Genomic DNA, 17,008 nt, shown 5'->3' with positions numbered 1-17,008 from the left:
ATCTACATAACATTTGTAAATTCCCTTCTCCCCATGTCCCAGGGCCTCGTCCCAGCGGCTTATGGAGGACTTCTGGCTGGAGCTTTAGGAACAGGTGCCTGAACTGACTCCCCTCTCTCCAAAAGCATCTCATACAGAAGACTATGGGAAAGCCTCTCTTGTAGGGTTTTGTTTGGGATAATTCAAAACATAAAAGTGGAAGTCATTTTCCCCGGCCCAGAACACCACTGCAACAATAAGGATAATGACACAATGAAGCTTCAAATGTGTACAGTGCTTTATACTTTTTTTAGAGCATTTTTCACACACATTATTTCATTCAACTCATACAACAGCTTTTGGCTTATAACCAAGACAGTAGAAACTATAGGATCTTGCCCAAGATCATACAGGTAGTGAGACAACTGGGGCTAAACCCATATTGCATGATTGGTCCGACATTTCCACAACGTCACTAGCCAGTAAACAGGTCTCTGTCCCATTGCTGTCTCCCCAGCTGATGTCCTCTCACTCTCTATAGTCATGCTGCTTGTCAGTTAGCAACAATATCTAACTTTAGATATAAATTTCAAAGGGAGAAAAAAATACAAGTCCTTCTTTGACAAGCATTATAGAGTTATAAAAATAAAAGTGGAATTCTTTTTCATTGCTTCTTTTCACGTGTCTTTCCCAGATGCAAAGGCCCTGTGAGGGAACAGTTCATCCACCTGATATCTCTAAGTATACAGAATACCCCTTAGTAATTGCAGGGCCTTCACACCAGGAAACCATTTGCTAAATATTCCCCACTGTCTCACAGCATGGCCTGTCCGTTTCTTCCAGACATAAAACATCTGGGCTAGTATAAGAAACATAGCAAATCCAAAGAGATGTTTCCCAGATGTGCAGCTGTCCTCAAGAGTCTGTCCCAGGGCCAGCTCTGGAGATTCACATTTCCCAAGACCCTTTTCCACTGCACCTCACCATAGCTTTTATGTGACTGAAAAAAAAGTTCAAAGAGGTTGACCAGATAGCTGACTAGAGCACTGAGCCGTGAAGAAGCAGCTCTAGAGAGCACCCTGCAGGTGGCCCATGCTATGTGGTCATGTGATGGTTTTCAAAATTCTATTCACAGCAAGTGTGGTGGGATTCCCTTTCAGATGTTTCGGTCACGTGAAGGAATTCCCAGGAAGGCTGCCACCTTCGGTGTGGGGCGCGTTCTTCTTTGTCCTCAGTGACACACAGGCACATCATGGAGCCTTCCACTTTAGGAGAAACATCCTGCAGAAAGTTGCTCATACCACTTCTGTCTTGGGAAGAGTCACTAGCTCCACAGGCTTGTTTGGGGAGGTAACTGGGAGAAATGCTCGTTCCATTACAGGTTTAGAAAAATCTGGGAAAATACTCTGTTGTCGTGCAAACTTCTGAAAAATAAGTTAAAAGAGATGAGAAGTGAGCATTTGGAGACATGCACCAGTTGTCACCTCAGTTTAAACTCCATTCACTAAGGGCTGGCTGCACATTTGGTTTGAAAGCCCTCATTATGCTGGTTACTCACTCATTCTACTCTGAGCTTGGTCTACTTCACTGCTACTTCTAAACTTTAACCAGGAAATGCACCAGTTACAGACTGGGGTCATTTCAGGCCCCTACTGTTAGTTATTTGTATGGGAAAAATCAGTGCCCACAGAAACGGGCATTTGCAATAAAAAACTAAAGTCACTCACTTTTAAAATTTACTACCCAGCCGAAACTGGTTTGGCTCAGTGAATAGAGCATCGGCCTGGGGACTGAAGGGTCCCAGGTTCGATTCCACTCAAGGGCATGTTCCTTGGTTGCGGCCATATCCCCAGTAAGGGGTATGCAGGAGGCAGCTGATCAATGTTTCTCTCTCATTGATGTTTCTAACTCTTTATCCCTCTTCCTTTCTCTCTGTAAAAAATCAATAAAATGTATTTTTTTTTTTTAATTTTACTGGCATAGCTCCTGGGAGAGATCTGCCCAGGTCCCTAAGTAGCCAGCCCTTCCTGATGGTATTGAGGCATATGGGAAAGATCATTTTCTTGTGGGTCAAGCCCAGAGCTGACCCTGCTCCCCCACAACCTAGGTGAGCAGCTATGCAGAAGCGGCTCCGAGTCTCTAACTGAGAGCCTGCTGCCAGTAGCTCAACATCATGTCAGGGATGCCTACGAAGTGGCAACCACCCTCTACCACAGGACACTCTCTGTGTTCCCCTGCTCTGGCTTTGAAGGGTTAATTCTGAAGAAGTGAGTGAAAGTAACAAAATATAAGGAGAGAAGCCCTAGGAGGAAACAGTTGAAGGGCAGGTGAAGGACACTGATCGTTCCCTGTGTGGCTGTGCTGCTCACTTGCCTACAAGAAGGCTGCCTCCATCCCGGCTGGGGGACAAAAGGTGTTGCACTTTTCACCACTGTCACCATGAGGCCAGGCCCTTAGGCACTTTAGTAGGATCCTTTGGCATTTCTCAGATTCCCTTCACATATCTTACTTTATGTCTCGTCCCAGTGCTCTGTGCAGAGCCACAGGACAAAGAACAAGCTGGGCGCTTGCTGTAATGATTCTCACAGTCCGGGGGCTAAATAAGTCTGGGGTACAGAGACGAGCTCTCTGTTATTAAATGACTCACAGTGTCTACAAAACATTTGGATTGGTGCCTCAGGTGATCTTTTAGTAATAACAGATGTCTTAAGAACATACTTACAAAAGTGAAAATGATGAGTGTTAAGTAGAAAACCACCAAAGCCAACAGCAGTACAATCTCAGCTCTGTATTTCTTAAAGGTTGCTTCTCTGTGCTCCTTATGGCATCCTTTAAAAAAACACAGGTGAAAAATGAAGCCATTTAACAGGGCTTTTGTATCATAATAAGAAGCTCAGGTGCTTTGTTCCTGCTCTTTAAGTCCCTGTCTCCCATTACCGTCCTCACATCTGTGCCTTTGGAAGAACAACAGAAATGACAGCAGTGGTAGTGATGGCGGCAGCCAGCGCTCACTCACTCTATCCAGCTGTGTGCAATGGGACTGACACATAGCATCTCACTGAATCTTCTGAGACTCGTCTGAGCATCCCATTTTACAAATGAAGGAATCAAGGTTCAGAGAGGCTGAGGGACTAAGGCAGGTAGCAGAGTCAGGAGTCAGGTCCAGACTTACCCTGCTACCCATCAGTCTTCATTTCAAATGTCTGGGGGTTCCTGGCTTTTAATTTGCAATTATACCAGTTGTTGATCTATTTATCTACATTGTCTTGTGTAGAATGCTGGGTGTCCTGACATCAGGAGGACTGCAGGACTACAAAATGAGGCAGTGAGCTGCCCAGCTGTTGCTGGATAAGTAGACACACTTTTGTAAAACTATTAAAGCTCCTCCACCAAGACTGACGGTATGGGTGGCCTACAGAACAGCTCCCTGGGTAGGAGCAGGAGGGGGTTAAAGGCTGTGGTTGCAACCCTCTGAGAGGCCGAGTGAGATATTCAGCCCAGGAGGGGACATGGTGGAGACAGCCTCTCCCCACTCAGACATGACATCCTATGTGTTGCTTGGGGAAGCAAGGTTGCTAACTGAGTCTCCCTGAAGGCTCAGTTAGCAAGGAGCAGGTGGAGTGCAGATGATTGGGGGTTCTACCCAGGAACAACCTCAAGAAAACTGCCAACCCCTAAAACTAGATTTAAAAGTTAGTGTAATATTCTAGGGATGAATTCTCACAGGAGCCTGTGACTCAAGGTTGAGAATCACTGGCCTAATGCTTCCTAGCATTTATGGGCACACAGTCTACCACAGGCACTGTGCTAGCATTTTAATGCAATATCTCATTTAAGCGTCATAGCAAGCCGGTCATAGAAAATATTATTCCATTTTAGAGATGAAAGAACTGAGGCTTAGAATCAATCAGAGATTTGTCCAAGATTGCATGGTAGGGAACACCATAGCTAATATCTGAATCAGATCTAAGTGACTCTGGCAACGTAACTTCTGGCAACTTTCAGGCCTTCGAAGAGGAAAGGAAAGAAAATCAGCTTTTCTTTCACTTCATCTCTGCTCTTCCCTGCCAGGTTTCTCTTATTTCTATCATTCCTATCATCATATTCATTGAGTGCCTACTTGTTCCAGAGTCAGCAGAGACCAAAGCAGAGAGTGGAGCATGTCAGCGTCGTAAATTCTACAAATACAAACAAAGCAGTGTAAAGGGCTAGAGACTGACAAGGGTTATGCTGTGATGTGTGTATATGTGTGCGCGCGCGCGCGCGTGTGTGTGTGTGTGTGTGTGTGTGTGTGCGTGTGTGCGCGCGTAACAGTGAACCAAATCCAAACACTGACCAATAAACACTGATTGTGCTCTTGGGAGTATCAGAATACTACCTTGAGTCAGATTCCTCTGAAATACTGAATGGGAAAAGGTAGCTATTATTTTAAAAATCAGGGATTATGTGACAACAACATGTTTGTCATTTCAAGCCTCAGCCACTAACAAGAATAGGGCAGAAGTCCAATGCAAGGCATATTTTAAGCTACATAAAAAAGTTATTTTAACAAATCCAAGGAGGAGACAATCCTTGTCTTGACACTTAATTCATGGAGCAAAAATGTGTGTCAGCCACCGGAACATGATTTCCTTGCTGTACTCTTTCCTTTGGCCTGAGTTGAGATATTGGGAAGGTTAAACTCTGTAAAGGGAGAGGGAAATGTTGTTCTCATGTTAAAAAGGTAGGAACTTGAAGTGACAATATTTCAAGGCCCAAATGAGCTGAATATTATACAGTTATCTGGTGTTGGGGGAACACACAATTTCTCCATCTTCCAAAAATCAGACTTAGATATTTCCTATTTGCTCCACAGGTCTCTTATATGACTAAAGGACAATCAAATTAATTACATGAGGCATCTCCCCCATCAGGCTGGGTGGATTTGTCCTTATTTACAGAAAAAAAAAGAACAAGTCATGGCATTCTTATAGGAGAATTTAGATTTTAGCCACAGATGTGCTCCAAAGCTTCTGACTTAGGTTTCAATGGAGAGGGTCAATTTTAACAGCTACAGAAAGTGCACAGGCATTTTTCAAGAAGAAAACAAGTGCAGCAGACCACCTCACCTGTCACTTCCAAGGTCACTGTGCCACTTTGGTTTCTCTGCCCTTCTGGCCCCTCCAGAGTGCATCTGTATGTGCCCGAGCTGTAGCTGGTAGTGTTTCGGATCTTCAGGGAATACAGCCCTTCTCTGGGGGCCTCGTAAGGGCTCTCCTGCTCCATCTGGTGATGATTCTGCACCTCTATCTTCTCTTCACCGCTCTCTGTAAGCTGTTTAAAAAAGGAATCATTGAATCATGCTCTACTGACAGATCATCAAGCACTGAGCCTACACACCACATGTGTCAAACACAAGGCCCGCGGGCCAAATCCGTCCCGCCAGGCCTTGCAATGTGGCCCGCACCGCGCTATCATCACTGCACTCCGCTGCATTTCCATCACAATGACAGTTTATGACTGTTCAGTAAACCATTCGGCCCGCGATTTTAGATTTTGGCCCCTTCTCTGATTGAGTTCGACACCCCTACTACACACCAATGTGCTGCCTCTGGTTTTCACAAACCCCTCCTCCACATATGTCTGAAAACAATTTATTGTGTGGATGTGTGACGGTTGGGGGGGGTGGGGAATCAATGACAACTCTTTAGGGCTCTGTTTGTTTTGGAATTGGATCAGGACTGTATTTATGATCCTTCATATCCCCTCCTCTACCCTACATGAAAGAGAGAGTGTTGCTATTGATGCTGATGATGTGTTGACGATGATGATCTGATGAAATGGGTAAATCACTTTGAATCAAATTTTGTTGCTGGCTGTTCTATATTAAATGTCCTCTTGTGTTCTTCAACTACCAACTCACCCACTGACTGACTCTTATTTTTGTATCCCAGCCTTCGATTTGGAAACGTTCCTAAATCTGTTAAGACCATTGCCAGACAATGGCTGTTCTCCAAAGGCTGTGTATCTGTATGGTCATCCGAGACATCACAGCAGGTACCACACTTACTCTACTAAAGTAAAAAGACAGGTGACTGTAGTGGCATGCAGAGATTCTGTGTCAGATCATTTGGTCATATCAACACACATATGACAGGATAGTTACAGCTTAAATTACTGTACCCAGGACAGATCAGCCTATAGATGCCAAATTTAGCCAAACTAATCGGGTGGGTTTTCTTTCCCTGAACAATCTTTATGACTAATGCTGGGGCCTCTTTGTCATCTCCTACTTCAAAGATTAGGCACACGCTGCACACACCATCAGCACTCTTTTTCCCAAATATATAATTAACTTGTCCATCCACCTTCCAATGAAATGTTTCAAAGCTTCTAAAACAGACTTAAACAAGCAGGGAGGTGAATCACTGTATTCGGTGCTCAGCCTCTAGCCCTATGCTGAGTGCTGGGGACCAGCAGGAGCTTAGGTTCACTGGCATTCCTTACCTGCCCCCAGCACTGTGACAGCACCACAGAGCCACCCCAGGATAAGACACAGCGTTAGCAGGCTTCACTGCCACTGTCTTTGCCCGCCCCTGCCAGTGTTTCATCCCTCATTCTGGGACACCTACAACTCCTCTCCTCCTTCTCAGAAGGGAATTGTGCAGATAATATACAACCAAGGGATCAGTGACGCCAAGGCACCTAAGAGAGAAAATACACACACACCCTCAGTGGTTGGTTCCTGCTTAATTTATTAAGTGAAGGAACATGCTACAAAGTCACCAGAAAGCTTTGGTTCCAGCTCCCACAGCCTCGGGTGTAGTTAGCATTCCTGTGGAGTGGGCTGCAGAGACATCTGGTGGCAGATTTATCGCTCCTGCACGGAGCCCTGCTCCACTCTCTAGCATGGGGCTGCTAAAACTAATGGCTTTTCGCAGGCCCAGTCTATGAATGTAAATCCTATTTCTTGATGGTTCTTCTTGTGTTGAAAGGTTCCTTCCTGAGTAATCAAGGATCTACAGACTGGGGCCTTTAGGTGTTCAAAAATAAAGGGGGGGAAAGGAGGTGTAGCCAAGGAACCTTAGAAAAAATTAAGGCGTCTAACGATTCTAAAACACATATAACATAGCTCAATGTTTCCCTTTCCGGGTCTAATTAAACCACACACTAATGCCTCATCATGTGCTCGCACCTGTCTCCCCGCTGCATGAAGAGGTGCCTCTTCCCACCAGAGCTTTAGATGGGCCAGGTGCCCAAGCCCATCAGGGGCCACCTGTCCTGAGACTCCCCATTTTTAGTTTGAACTAATCAAGTCAGCTAGGTCTCTGCAATTTGCACCATAATGTCTTTTCAAACTTAACCTCCAAATGCGTTCAACTTTCTAATAGATTTCACTGGAACTCTGTTTTGTTAGAAATCTCTGCATCTGAAGACACAGTCACTGGCTGCAACAATCATTTTGAGATGCTCTGCCTTTGGTTTTCTCCTGGAGCCTCCTCTCCTATCCAGTGACCCCCTTCCTCAGCTCAGAAAGGCCCTAAGAGTCAAGATCAAAACTTCCAACCCCCTGGAGCAGGTGAAAAATAAACTATTGTGCATATTTACATAAATAGGACCCCACTGTCACGCTGGCTGCTGGGAGCCTCCCAGGCAAGTACAGTATGCCCAGCTAATCAGAACTGTTGGCAGTGGCCTTCTGCCCATATGCAGAGGAGAATTCATTTTCAACATCACCAGTAACAACAGCAAAAAGTAATTTATTTGATGGCCAGATTTTCATAGGCTTCGAGCAAAAACCTCCAGCACAGCTCTAGTTATTTTCAATAGCAAAGCCAAGGAAGGGTGAGAAGAATAAACAGGAGAAGTAGGGAAATGCAGAACAAAGAACCCCAAAGCCACCTGCGGAATTGTGATGTCCTGAGCCACACAGCCATCCATGGATCACAGCAAAGTATCTCAACTCTCATGGGGTCATCTTCCAATGGCCCCTTTCTAGGTCTTCCTGAAAGACCCAGAGAACAAGGAATGCTACTGGCTTCACCTGAGAACTCTTGCCTCAGTAATAAACAGCTCTCTCTGGTAACTCGCTCCAACAAAAAAGAAACCTGTACATTCATACAATGTGCCTGGAAATATTTCATAACCCTCCTCTGGCATCAAGCTGTGGGTGTACTGTAGACAATGCCTAGTCCCCTTCTTTTTGTTATTTTAAGATATGCCTTTGTCGATGAAAAAGGGGCCACATACCAAACCTGACAAGCTCAGGGGAGGCCTGACACATGTGGTGTGTAGGCCTCACAAACTCAGAGAATGAACATAAAAATTTATAAGAGCAAGTCATGACAGGTAGTCATGTCCTAGGTTTGTAGCTTCCTTGACCAAGACCAACTGTTACCTTACCTGAGCCTGTGTGTTGTCATTTTTACATCTAAGAGAGCATACCTTTAGACTAATCTCCTTTTCCAGATCCCTCAGAGCACAACCTCCCACCAGAGCAGGAGACCACAAACCCCTCGTTGTTACCTTATTCCTCACACATCATCTCTGTGTGCTGTAAATGTTAGTTACTAACTGGTGCCCGCCAATGTAAAGGGAATATGTGTTTCTCCACTTTGCCTTTTAAGCCAGCCCCAGAGATTCCCATGCTTTGCTCTCTCCCACCCCTGTGATCAATTATTAGTGGGTTTCATGTAACTCCCCTTACATCTCCTCCTTTGATTCTAATATATAAAATAAGCTGCAAAACTGCATTTCTCTGGAGCATGTTCTCAATCCGGTGAGATTTTGCTTCCCGGCAACTGTCGTCAGTTTGACTCAAATAAACTAAAAAATTCTCTATAGGTTTGGACGTGTCTTGTGTCAACACCTTCTCATGTGACTCCATCTGGGGAACCTGGGCCTTGTCTACAGCCACAAACACAGTTGTAGTGTTGATGTTAATGCCGCATGCTGAAAGAGGGAGCGCCCACTAGCAGTACCAAGTGACTCCAGATGTAAAAGTTCAAATCATTGCCTGCAGCCCTGTGCCCGAGCAGCTATCACACTGCAGGATCCGCAGAGTTCACTGTGGTGGCAGCATTGGTGTTTTAAGAACGGGAGGAGAATTTCAGTGGGAGGAGGATGGAGTAACAGCAAAGGGGCCATCCTCAACTTTGCTTTGTTTTATGAGTTCTTATAAACATTTGAGCTGGCTCAAGAACAGTTCTTTAAACATTCCAAATCTAAACGTGTTTCACTGCCTCTCCACACGCACATTATTGGAAACAGTAATTTATTACAAAAGGAGCTCTCCGATGCAGTCACAGCCAAGCGTAATTGACAGGAATGATTTAATGCACCCTTTACTAGTACAATGCTGATATTGTAGTGTGCTAGACCACAACACGATCTGGGCAAATTAACTCCTCCAAACACTCATCACAATTATATTTTTAAAATCTTCATTCCCTACATTAACTCTTATGCTGGCCTTTTTGACTGAATTAGAAAAGGGCAAAATATAGGATCTCACTTTCAGAAAGCCTATGGACTTTTGACTTGTCTCAAGGCTTCCATATTGACTAAATTATTAATACAAATATTCTTTCTCTAAAACTGCAATTTGACCTTAAGAAAATCATGAGCCCTAAATTAAATCAACCCTATTTAATTTTCTGAATAATAAATCAATCAAATACAAGTACTAATTTAAGGGCATATGAATTAAGTTCTTTTAGAAATGATGGGCAATTTTGAACTAGAATAAAATAAATCAAATAAATGTTGAATATAGCTGAAAATGAACCAATATTTTTAGTAAAAACTAAAGTGTTTAAGTTTACATCATTTTAGCCAAATATATACTAACCTCCTAGATTACTATATTTGAATATAAGAGGGCTACTCTTCTATTCTTATCACAAAGAAAGAATTTTGACACAAACATAAAATACAAATTTATCATTCATGATATCCATTAAGAATGTGATAGGAGCAGAAGCCGGTTTGGCTCAGTGGTAGAGAGTCGGTCTGTGGACTGAAAGGTCCCAGGTTCGATTCCAGTCAAGGGCATTGGTTGCGGGCACACCCCCAGTAGGGGGTGTGCAAGAGGCAGCTGGTTGATGTTTCTCTCTCATCGACGTTTCTAGCTCTCTATCTCTCTCCCTTCCTCTCTGTAAAAATTCAATAAATATATTAAAAAAAAAAAAGAATGTGATAGGAAACTACAAGAAAGAGTTTTGAGGGGCAATACATATGCAAATATGATTCAATAATTTGATTAAACATATTTAAAAGTATAACTTTTTATTTAAAGATAGTATTAATCTAATATATTGTGATCACACTGAACAGCTTTTTTTAAAATCACATTTCTCGTGCACTAACATTCATGTACCTTGGTTTCTGACTCAATTAAAGTGCCAATATAATCACCATTCATCATAAAAACAGCTCTTTATAATGTGTAAAATAGTTTGGCTTGGAGGTTGATGTCATAATGAGGGTAGAATGTATGCACATTAACATCGCTTTTTTCTAAGTGTAGTTTTATTGGAAAAATGATTTTCCACTTTGAAATTTAGTAGATCTAACAGACAGAGTTTAATTTATGGTGGTCAAGACTATGACTATGGCAGAGGCAACATAATGAAGAACACAGACTTTGGGCCTGGAACCAATCCCCAGCTCCACCACAAGTCCTGCTCTAGGCCAACTGACTGGACAGCTCTCAGGCTTCTTTTGCTCACAGAGATGGGAGTTAGGTGGTAATTAAATCTCACAACATTGGTGTAAAGATGCCTGTGATGATGGAGATGGTACAAATAGCATAGTGTCAGTCATACAGAAAGCCCTAAAAATGTTACTACTCTCTTTTCTTTTCATAGCCAATGTTTCATTCAGCATTCTAAATACGTCCCTGAACATGGGAAATATTCAAAAAGTACTTGCTGAATGAATGAGTGAATTTTAGATACAATGAGAGTGTTACAAGGCCACTGGCTTTGGAATCAAAAGGCCTGAAGTCAAGTCCCAGCTTCCCCATCAGTTAGCTGGGTCATCTTTGGCAAATCACTTCACCTCTGAGCTATTTCCTCATTTGGAATTACCTTACCTCATATCTCATGGGGTTATTTTAAAAATCAAGTCAGCAAACACATGAAGTGCTTTACAATTGCTAATATTGGTAATAGAAATGATCTCTGATAGCTTTCCTCACCGTCCTCTTCATTCCGTCACGCCTTACAGTTGATACTTCCAGCCTCCTCTCTAGCAACATTCCCTAAAAGTCCCAATCTCTGCTTTAGGAGGAAATTAATGTTCTACTCACAGTGTCTCCAAAATATTCACAACGCTAAATTTTCTAAATTTTAGGGAAGTACTTTAACCTAAGTCAGGTCTGAGCTAAGGACTGCGGGTAGCAAATGTGGGGTCATCACAGGAGAAACCAGGAAGGGATCATGGAAACCGTTTTAGATGGAGGAGCACTTTCTTTTAGGTAAGCAAATCTCTTTTTAGTCCTGCCCTTCATAAAACCTTCCCTTTCGTCACAGAGACCTTCTTTTAACTTCCTCTTCTTTGTGTAGTGACATAACCAAGTACAGAACTAAGAAAATCCAGTCCTCATGTGATTCAGCTTCCTTCCCCCTTTTCATCATGGAAAGACAAGTGTTTGGTGTGTTTTTTCCTATTTAACTTTCAGCTGTCTTCTTCCTCTATACCCTCTCCCACACTAAAAGATTTTAGCAACTTTGCTCTGTCTTGTCAATGTTCAAAAATCTCAGTGAGCCAGTATTCTGGCCTGGCTGAGACTTCTATTGCCCCGTCTCAGGCAGTCACAGTCTGCCTTGCCCAGTCTTGCATAGAACTACATGGACAGGACTGGGGACCAAGAGGAAAGGGAAGGAATTTTCTCTGCATGTGCTCAAATCTTATCGAGTTACCCTGACGGAAGTATCACAGTAATGAAAGAATAAAGCCTCACTCTGAGATTCATCTTTCAGGATGAATCATATTCTGCCCTTCTCCACGAGAAATATGACATTTTTCATTATGTCATCCTCTTTGCTTAAAAACATTAAATGGACCCCTGCTATCTAAAGGATAAAGTTAAAACCCTTATAGTTTGGCATTTGAGGTTCTTCACAATCTGTTCCCAGCTTACTTCTTAACATCACCTCTCAGCTTTAGTTACTTGTTACTAGTAGTAACTAAATCACTAGTTACCCATAGCTTCCCCCAAATGCTTGTGGAGCCCTATGTCCATTTCTGTGCTCAAGATGGTCCTCTTGCCCAGCTGGTGTGGCTCAGTGGTTGAGCATTGACCTATGAACCAGGAGGTCACAGTTCGATTCCCAGTCAGGGTACATGCCCGGGGTTGCAGGCTCAATCCCCAGTGTGGGGCGTGCAGCAGTCAGCTGGTCAATGATGCTTTCTCATCATTGGTATTTCTTTCTCTCCCTCTCCCTTCCTTTCTGAAAATTAATAAAAATATATTTCATAAAATAGAAATACATAGTCCTCTGGCAAAAGTTGTGTTGATCTTGGGATGGTCAATGCCAAACCCAGGTCTTGGCACATATTTGGGACTTAGAAATATTTACCAAATAATGAAGGTGTAAATATGACAGACATTTGAAAACCAACTTTAGGTCTTTCATAGTTTGACCTAAAGTGGAGACCATAAAAATGATTCAACCATGTCAACCAATGGGGACAGTGTGATTTTTCTATGATGCTAATACGCACATTGTTTTCACTTTTCAGTGTTTTAGTGCTCCTATATTTAATATACAAATATTTCCTCTTTCTCTTAAAAACATGTTCTTAAATCTGTCTTACAGCAGATGGCATTCTAAAATCAAGGAAGTACAGTGAGTGGCATGCATTGACTCCTTCATGGGCCCTTCAGAGTCTGTGGCTGTAGAGAGTACATCTACCCAGACCACTCATCAACTCTAGCCCCTCTGAAGGCACTCTGCTCTGCTTAGTGCCCCCTTGCTGTGTAGCTCATTATCATATAAGATGGTAGAGACAGAAAATACAACTCCACTGAATAGGAGTCTAGCAATGTACATGGGAGACGGCTTCGTAATGAATGAAGAACAAGAAATAACTGAGTGGTGAAGTAGCCTTGTTCAAGCCATTAGCCTGCTCTCCCACAGACCCCTTAGTCTCCAGGATACCCCATACAGCTAGCACTCTTCTAAAGATAATAAATGTCAAGCTTGATCTGTTCTCTGAAACCATAGTCTTACTTCCCCTTCTCCCTTCCTTTGGAAATCATCTAAAAAACACACTCGCCTTGTGACGCATCTGTCCTCACCCCCATAGTGTCAGCCAGAGACAAACTATATATCCTCTTTCGCTATGCATCAACCTAGGCTGTCAGGGCTCCTAGCATGATAAAGATCGGTATTACATCTTCTTGATTAATAGTCATTCATTAGTAGTAGTGGCAAACATCAACCATCCCCAGACATTCCACCCAGTGTCATCCTCTCCCTCCAAACCGAGTTCAGCCTCATTAAAGAGAGTGCAAACCAATGGTGCTCAGTCTGAAGCACAGATGTGGCCCTTTAATGGGTGATCTTATTCCTGGCAGACCCGGGGTTGTGCTATGCCCTCTTATGCTAGACTCCAACTCAAGGCCACAGCCTGTGGAAGAAGCGTGCTGGAACAAAGTCTATTTGCAAAATTTCTCAAAATACCTCCCTAAACAACCACAATCTATTCACTACTTTAAAAGCTAAATTTAACGGATGTACTGTATTCACTTTTCTTTTTCTTCTCAATCACTCATTCTGTCTTAAAAGATACAATATAGGAAAGGATGAGAGGAGAAGCTGTTGTTGGATTCCAGAGAGGAGGAAAGTAAAGTTGGGTTAACAAGCATTGGGCTGTCTCTGCCTACTCTTGGCTCCACCTTTGATTCCTCCCTGTACATGTCTACACTAAGCCCCTCTGGGTCCCTTCCATTATGTCTTCTTAATGAAGAGAATAAAATGGACACAGTTCCATCCCTATCCGCCCTAATGTTATAACTACTTATTAGACACCGTCTGCTTTGAATCTTTTGATAAAAGTCAGGTGATAAGGAACACGTGGTTTGCACAGGTCTTTTTGTTAATCACAAGTGACCAGTGCCACGTGGACAGTGGCAGGATGCTCTGTAAATGGAATTTTGGATTGTGAGTCATAATAACTGTAATTGTGACATGCAGAAGGCAGGCAAGAATGTGATTTGATTGGCAGACAGGGAAATCTCGCCCTGGAAGGGACTCTCTGTTTTACTTCTCTAGCAGGCAACCACAACTATGCACGAGGTTTTACAAACCACACCAGTGATGCTGAGAAGGTGATGTGAGCCAGGCTGGCCAAAGTCACCAGACTTAAACTGCTCACTTAATAGCTACCTCGCTGCTTGACTAAAATGTTTTATAAGAAACTTTAGCAGGGGGCAGGGTTCACAAGACACTTAATCCTCTGTAAAATGAAGTATTTCAATATTTCACCTTATTTCCAGAACGCGCTATCCATTTTTCTTGCACAAGAACAACTGATGCAAAAGTATCGTTACTGAGCTGGAAAATAACAAATATCTACAGAATATGCTGGGACCTGATAAAAAGTTCTTGAAGGAACAATGTATATAATTTTTGAGATATTTGATTAGTGCATTGGCACAGCATGGCTCTCCTGTCACGCTACTCAAGCACAGTTCACTTTCTTAAAAATAAGTAAGTGTGGTATGAATTTTCAAAGACTGTATTCCATGGGCCAACAGACAAAAAAAGAGAATGCCAAGAGCCAGTTGTCTTTTTTTCCCCCTTTAATCACAGTTTTGAGAGACCCGAGGTGTAAATCATGCAAAAGTCATGTTCAATAAACAAGCACATACATTATACAGTTACATCATCAGCTGACATCCAAGAAGCCAAAGGTTAATTGCTATGGTTTACTATATCATTCCAAGTGACCTCGTGCAAGAAGATTTAACTTGACAACTGTTTGAACTTTACAGCCTGAGATTTCATCTGCTTGTTTCAGGAGTACTTTTTCATTATTCCCCTGGGAATATTAATATTGTTTTCTTCTTTTTTTAATTACTTTCTGGAAAGAACAGTGGTTTCACAGTTTCCCCCTTCTTTAAAACTAAATCCCTACCTGGCTAGCCTCAGGACACTTTCTAACTGTCCTTTGCTGCCTTGTTAAATGGCCAGGTGTGTGTTCAGGTCTCACAGTATCTTTTATGCTGGGCAGAAGAGAACCCGGCTTGGATGGAAAGGGGCAAAGCATGGAGATTTGCTCAAAGGTAAGAGGACAAGTGAGTGACCGAGGCAGAATAAGGCTGGAATGGCATACTCATTCCGCTTAACCTCGAGGCAGCAATCTCATCAGAGAAGGCAAGCAAAGGACCATAGAAGGCGAACAAAGGACCAGAGACGGCCAACGCAGTTTGGCTTTGCCACGCCACCTGAACCGCGGCCTTTGAATGTGAAAATGTTCCAGGTCAGAGGAAACTAAAAAAAGCCTCAACGCGACTCAACCCTCTCACAGCAGAGGCAATGACGCCTGTTCTTACACGCGTGGACACGGCTCATGCATCCTCACTGACACCCCCCTTGCTGGACCACTCAGGACAGCCAGAGGAGCCAGAGTAAGGGAGGAGGCCAAGGAAAGGGATGACCGACAGGTAACCACCTATGAAACAAACCCAAGTCACGTCCATCTCTCAGTCCTTCCTTTCCAATCACCCATCCCCCCTCCCACATCCAAACTGATGGGCATCACAGTCACAAAACACCATAAATCAGAAATCCTCTTGCCCAATGTCTAGCTAGGTCCTCGCTGCTTTCTCCCGGGCCTCCAAAATCAACACGAAGGGGCTCAACAGTTTTGCCCTCCTAAACGTCTAATGTGGGTCCCTCATCGCAGGCCACGTTTGGGGGCAGGAAAGAACTGAAGTCTTAGGGAACAAAATCTAAGTCTGCCTGCCGAGTACCTGGGTGCGCGCAGAGTTGGGGCTAGGGCCTGGAGGGGTGTGGGAAGGCAGGGTGCTTTGAGTTCAGCTGCAGGAGGCTCCCCATCCCCAGCCGCATAAGGTCGCCAGTCTCAGGGAGGTGGTTCTGCAGCCTCCAATTGAGCCCACCACACCCAGCCTGCGGGCATCTCGGAGCTTACCTTGGCCCAGGACACCCTGTAGGGCACCTGTGGGTCCCGGGGGGCGGTGCAAGGCAGGTCCACATCTTCGGAACAAGCCGCCTTCACTTCCCGTGCTGCTGCCGCCAGGCTGCAGGCTGCAAGAGGGAGAGAGATGGCAGCGTGAGCAAGCGAGGAAAGAGGGTGTCGTGGGGAAACAAGGGGGGACAGGAGGTCTTGGGCCCTACCGCAGCTCAGGAGCAGGAGCTGGAGGCTGAGCGACATGGCTGGGGAATGCCGGCTGTGGCGCTGGCGCCGCGCTCTTGTACCGCGCTTTGGGACTTCCCCCGGCGCCTGCCGGCCCAGGGGAATCCCCAGCGGGGGCCGAAGCAGCAGGCACGCCCTCCCCGCGCCCTGCGGCCACGGGGCGCCCCCAAACCCGCCCCCGGCGCCTGCGGCCCGCTCGTCCCCGCCCCCGCGCGCCCCCGAGCCCGCGCCGCCCCCGCCGCCGCCGGCCCAGTGACAGCCATCCCCGCGGAGAGCCCAGGCTACGGCTTTGCAAACCGCGCTGGCACGCGTGACATCGTCCGCTGAGCCGCATCACAAAGCCAGCAGCGGGGCCAGTCCAGGCTGTGAAAGGTCTTTGTAGGAAGGTGAAACCGGAGTCAGAGAAGTTCAGAGCTCCGCAGGCGCCCAGCCTGTGCGCGGTGACCTGGCTAGTGAACCAGGTCCTCAGCCCACATTCTGTGAGATTCAAAAACTCAGATTTCCCAAAGAACGCAGCAAGGCTAGTTCTTGGCCATGCTTTCTGGTGTGGGTTATCAGTCAGTATCATTCAGCCTGTTTAAACTGTTTCAACAAAGTAGGCTTCTATTAAAATAATATTTTGGGGGAAACCTCTCCCCACAAAAAAAAAAAAAAAAAAAAA

The 17,008-nt window shown here is 44.5% G+C and overlaps 1 protein-coding gene across 2 annotated transcripts; it reads right to left on the bottom strand.

Annotated features, from left to right (window-relative positions):
• Window positions 1-259: 259 nt before the first annotated feature.
• On the bottom strand, window positions 260-16,528 carry CD83 (CD83 molecule). Of its 2 annotated transcripts, none has more exons than XM_036446519.2 (5): window positions 16,329-16,528; window positions 16,123-16,238; window positions 5,088-5,292; window positions 2,702-2,808; window positions 260-1,400 (listed from the first exon to the last, which is right to left on the bottom strand). In XM_036446519.2, exons 1-5 carry the CDS (start codon window positions 16,363-16,365, stop codon window positions 1,275-1,277), a joined length of 591 nt encoding a protein of 196 aa, XP_036302412.1. In that variant the 5' UTR covers window positions 16,366-16,528; the 3' UTR covers window positions 260-1,274. The 2 variants fall into 2 exon arrangements, with proteins under 2 accessions (XP_036302412.1, XP_036302411.1); XM_036446518.2 differs by having other exon boundaries at window positions 612-1,403; window positions 16,329-16,520.
• Window positions 16,529-17,008: the final 480 nt, after the last annotated feature.

Source organism: Pipistrellus kuhlii, unplaced genomic scaffold (assembly GCF_014108245.1).
Source record: "Pipistrellus kuhlii isolate mPipKuh1 unplaced genomic scaffold, mPipKuh1.p scaffold_m20_p_2, whole genome shotgun sequence".
Classification (NCBI taxonomy): domain Eukaryota; kingdom Metazoa; phylum Chordata; class Mammalia; order Chiroptera; family Vespertilionidae; genus Pipistrellus; species Pipistrellus kuhlii.
Note: the sequence above shows the minus strand (reverse complement) of the source record. Positions and strands in the feature narration are given on the sequence as shown.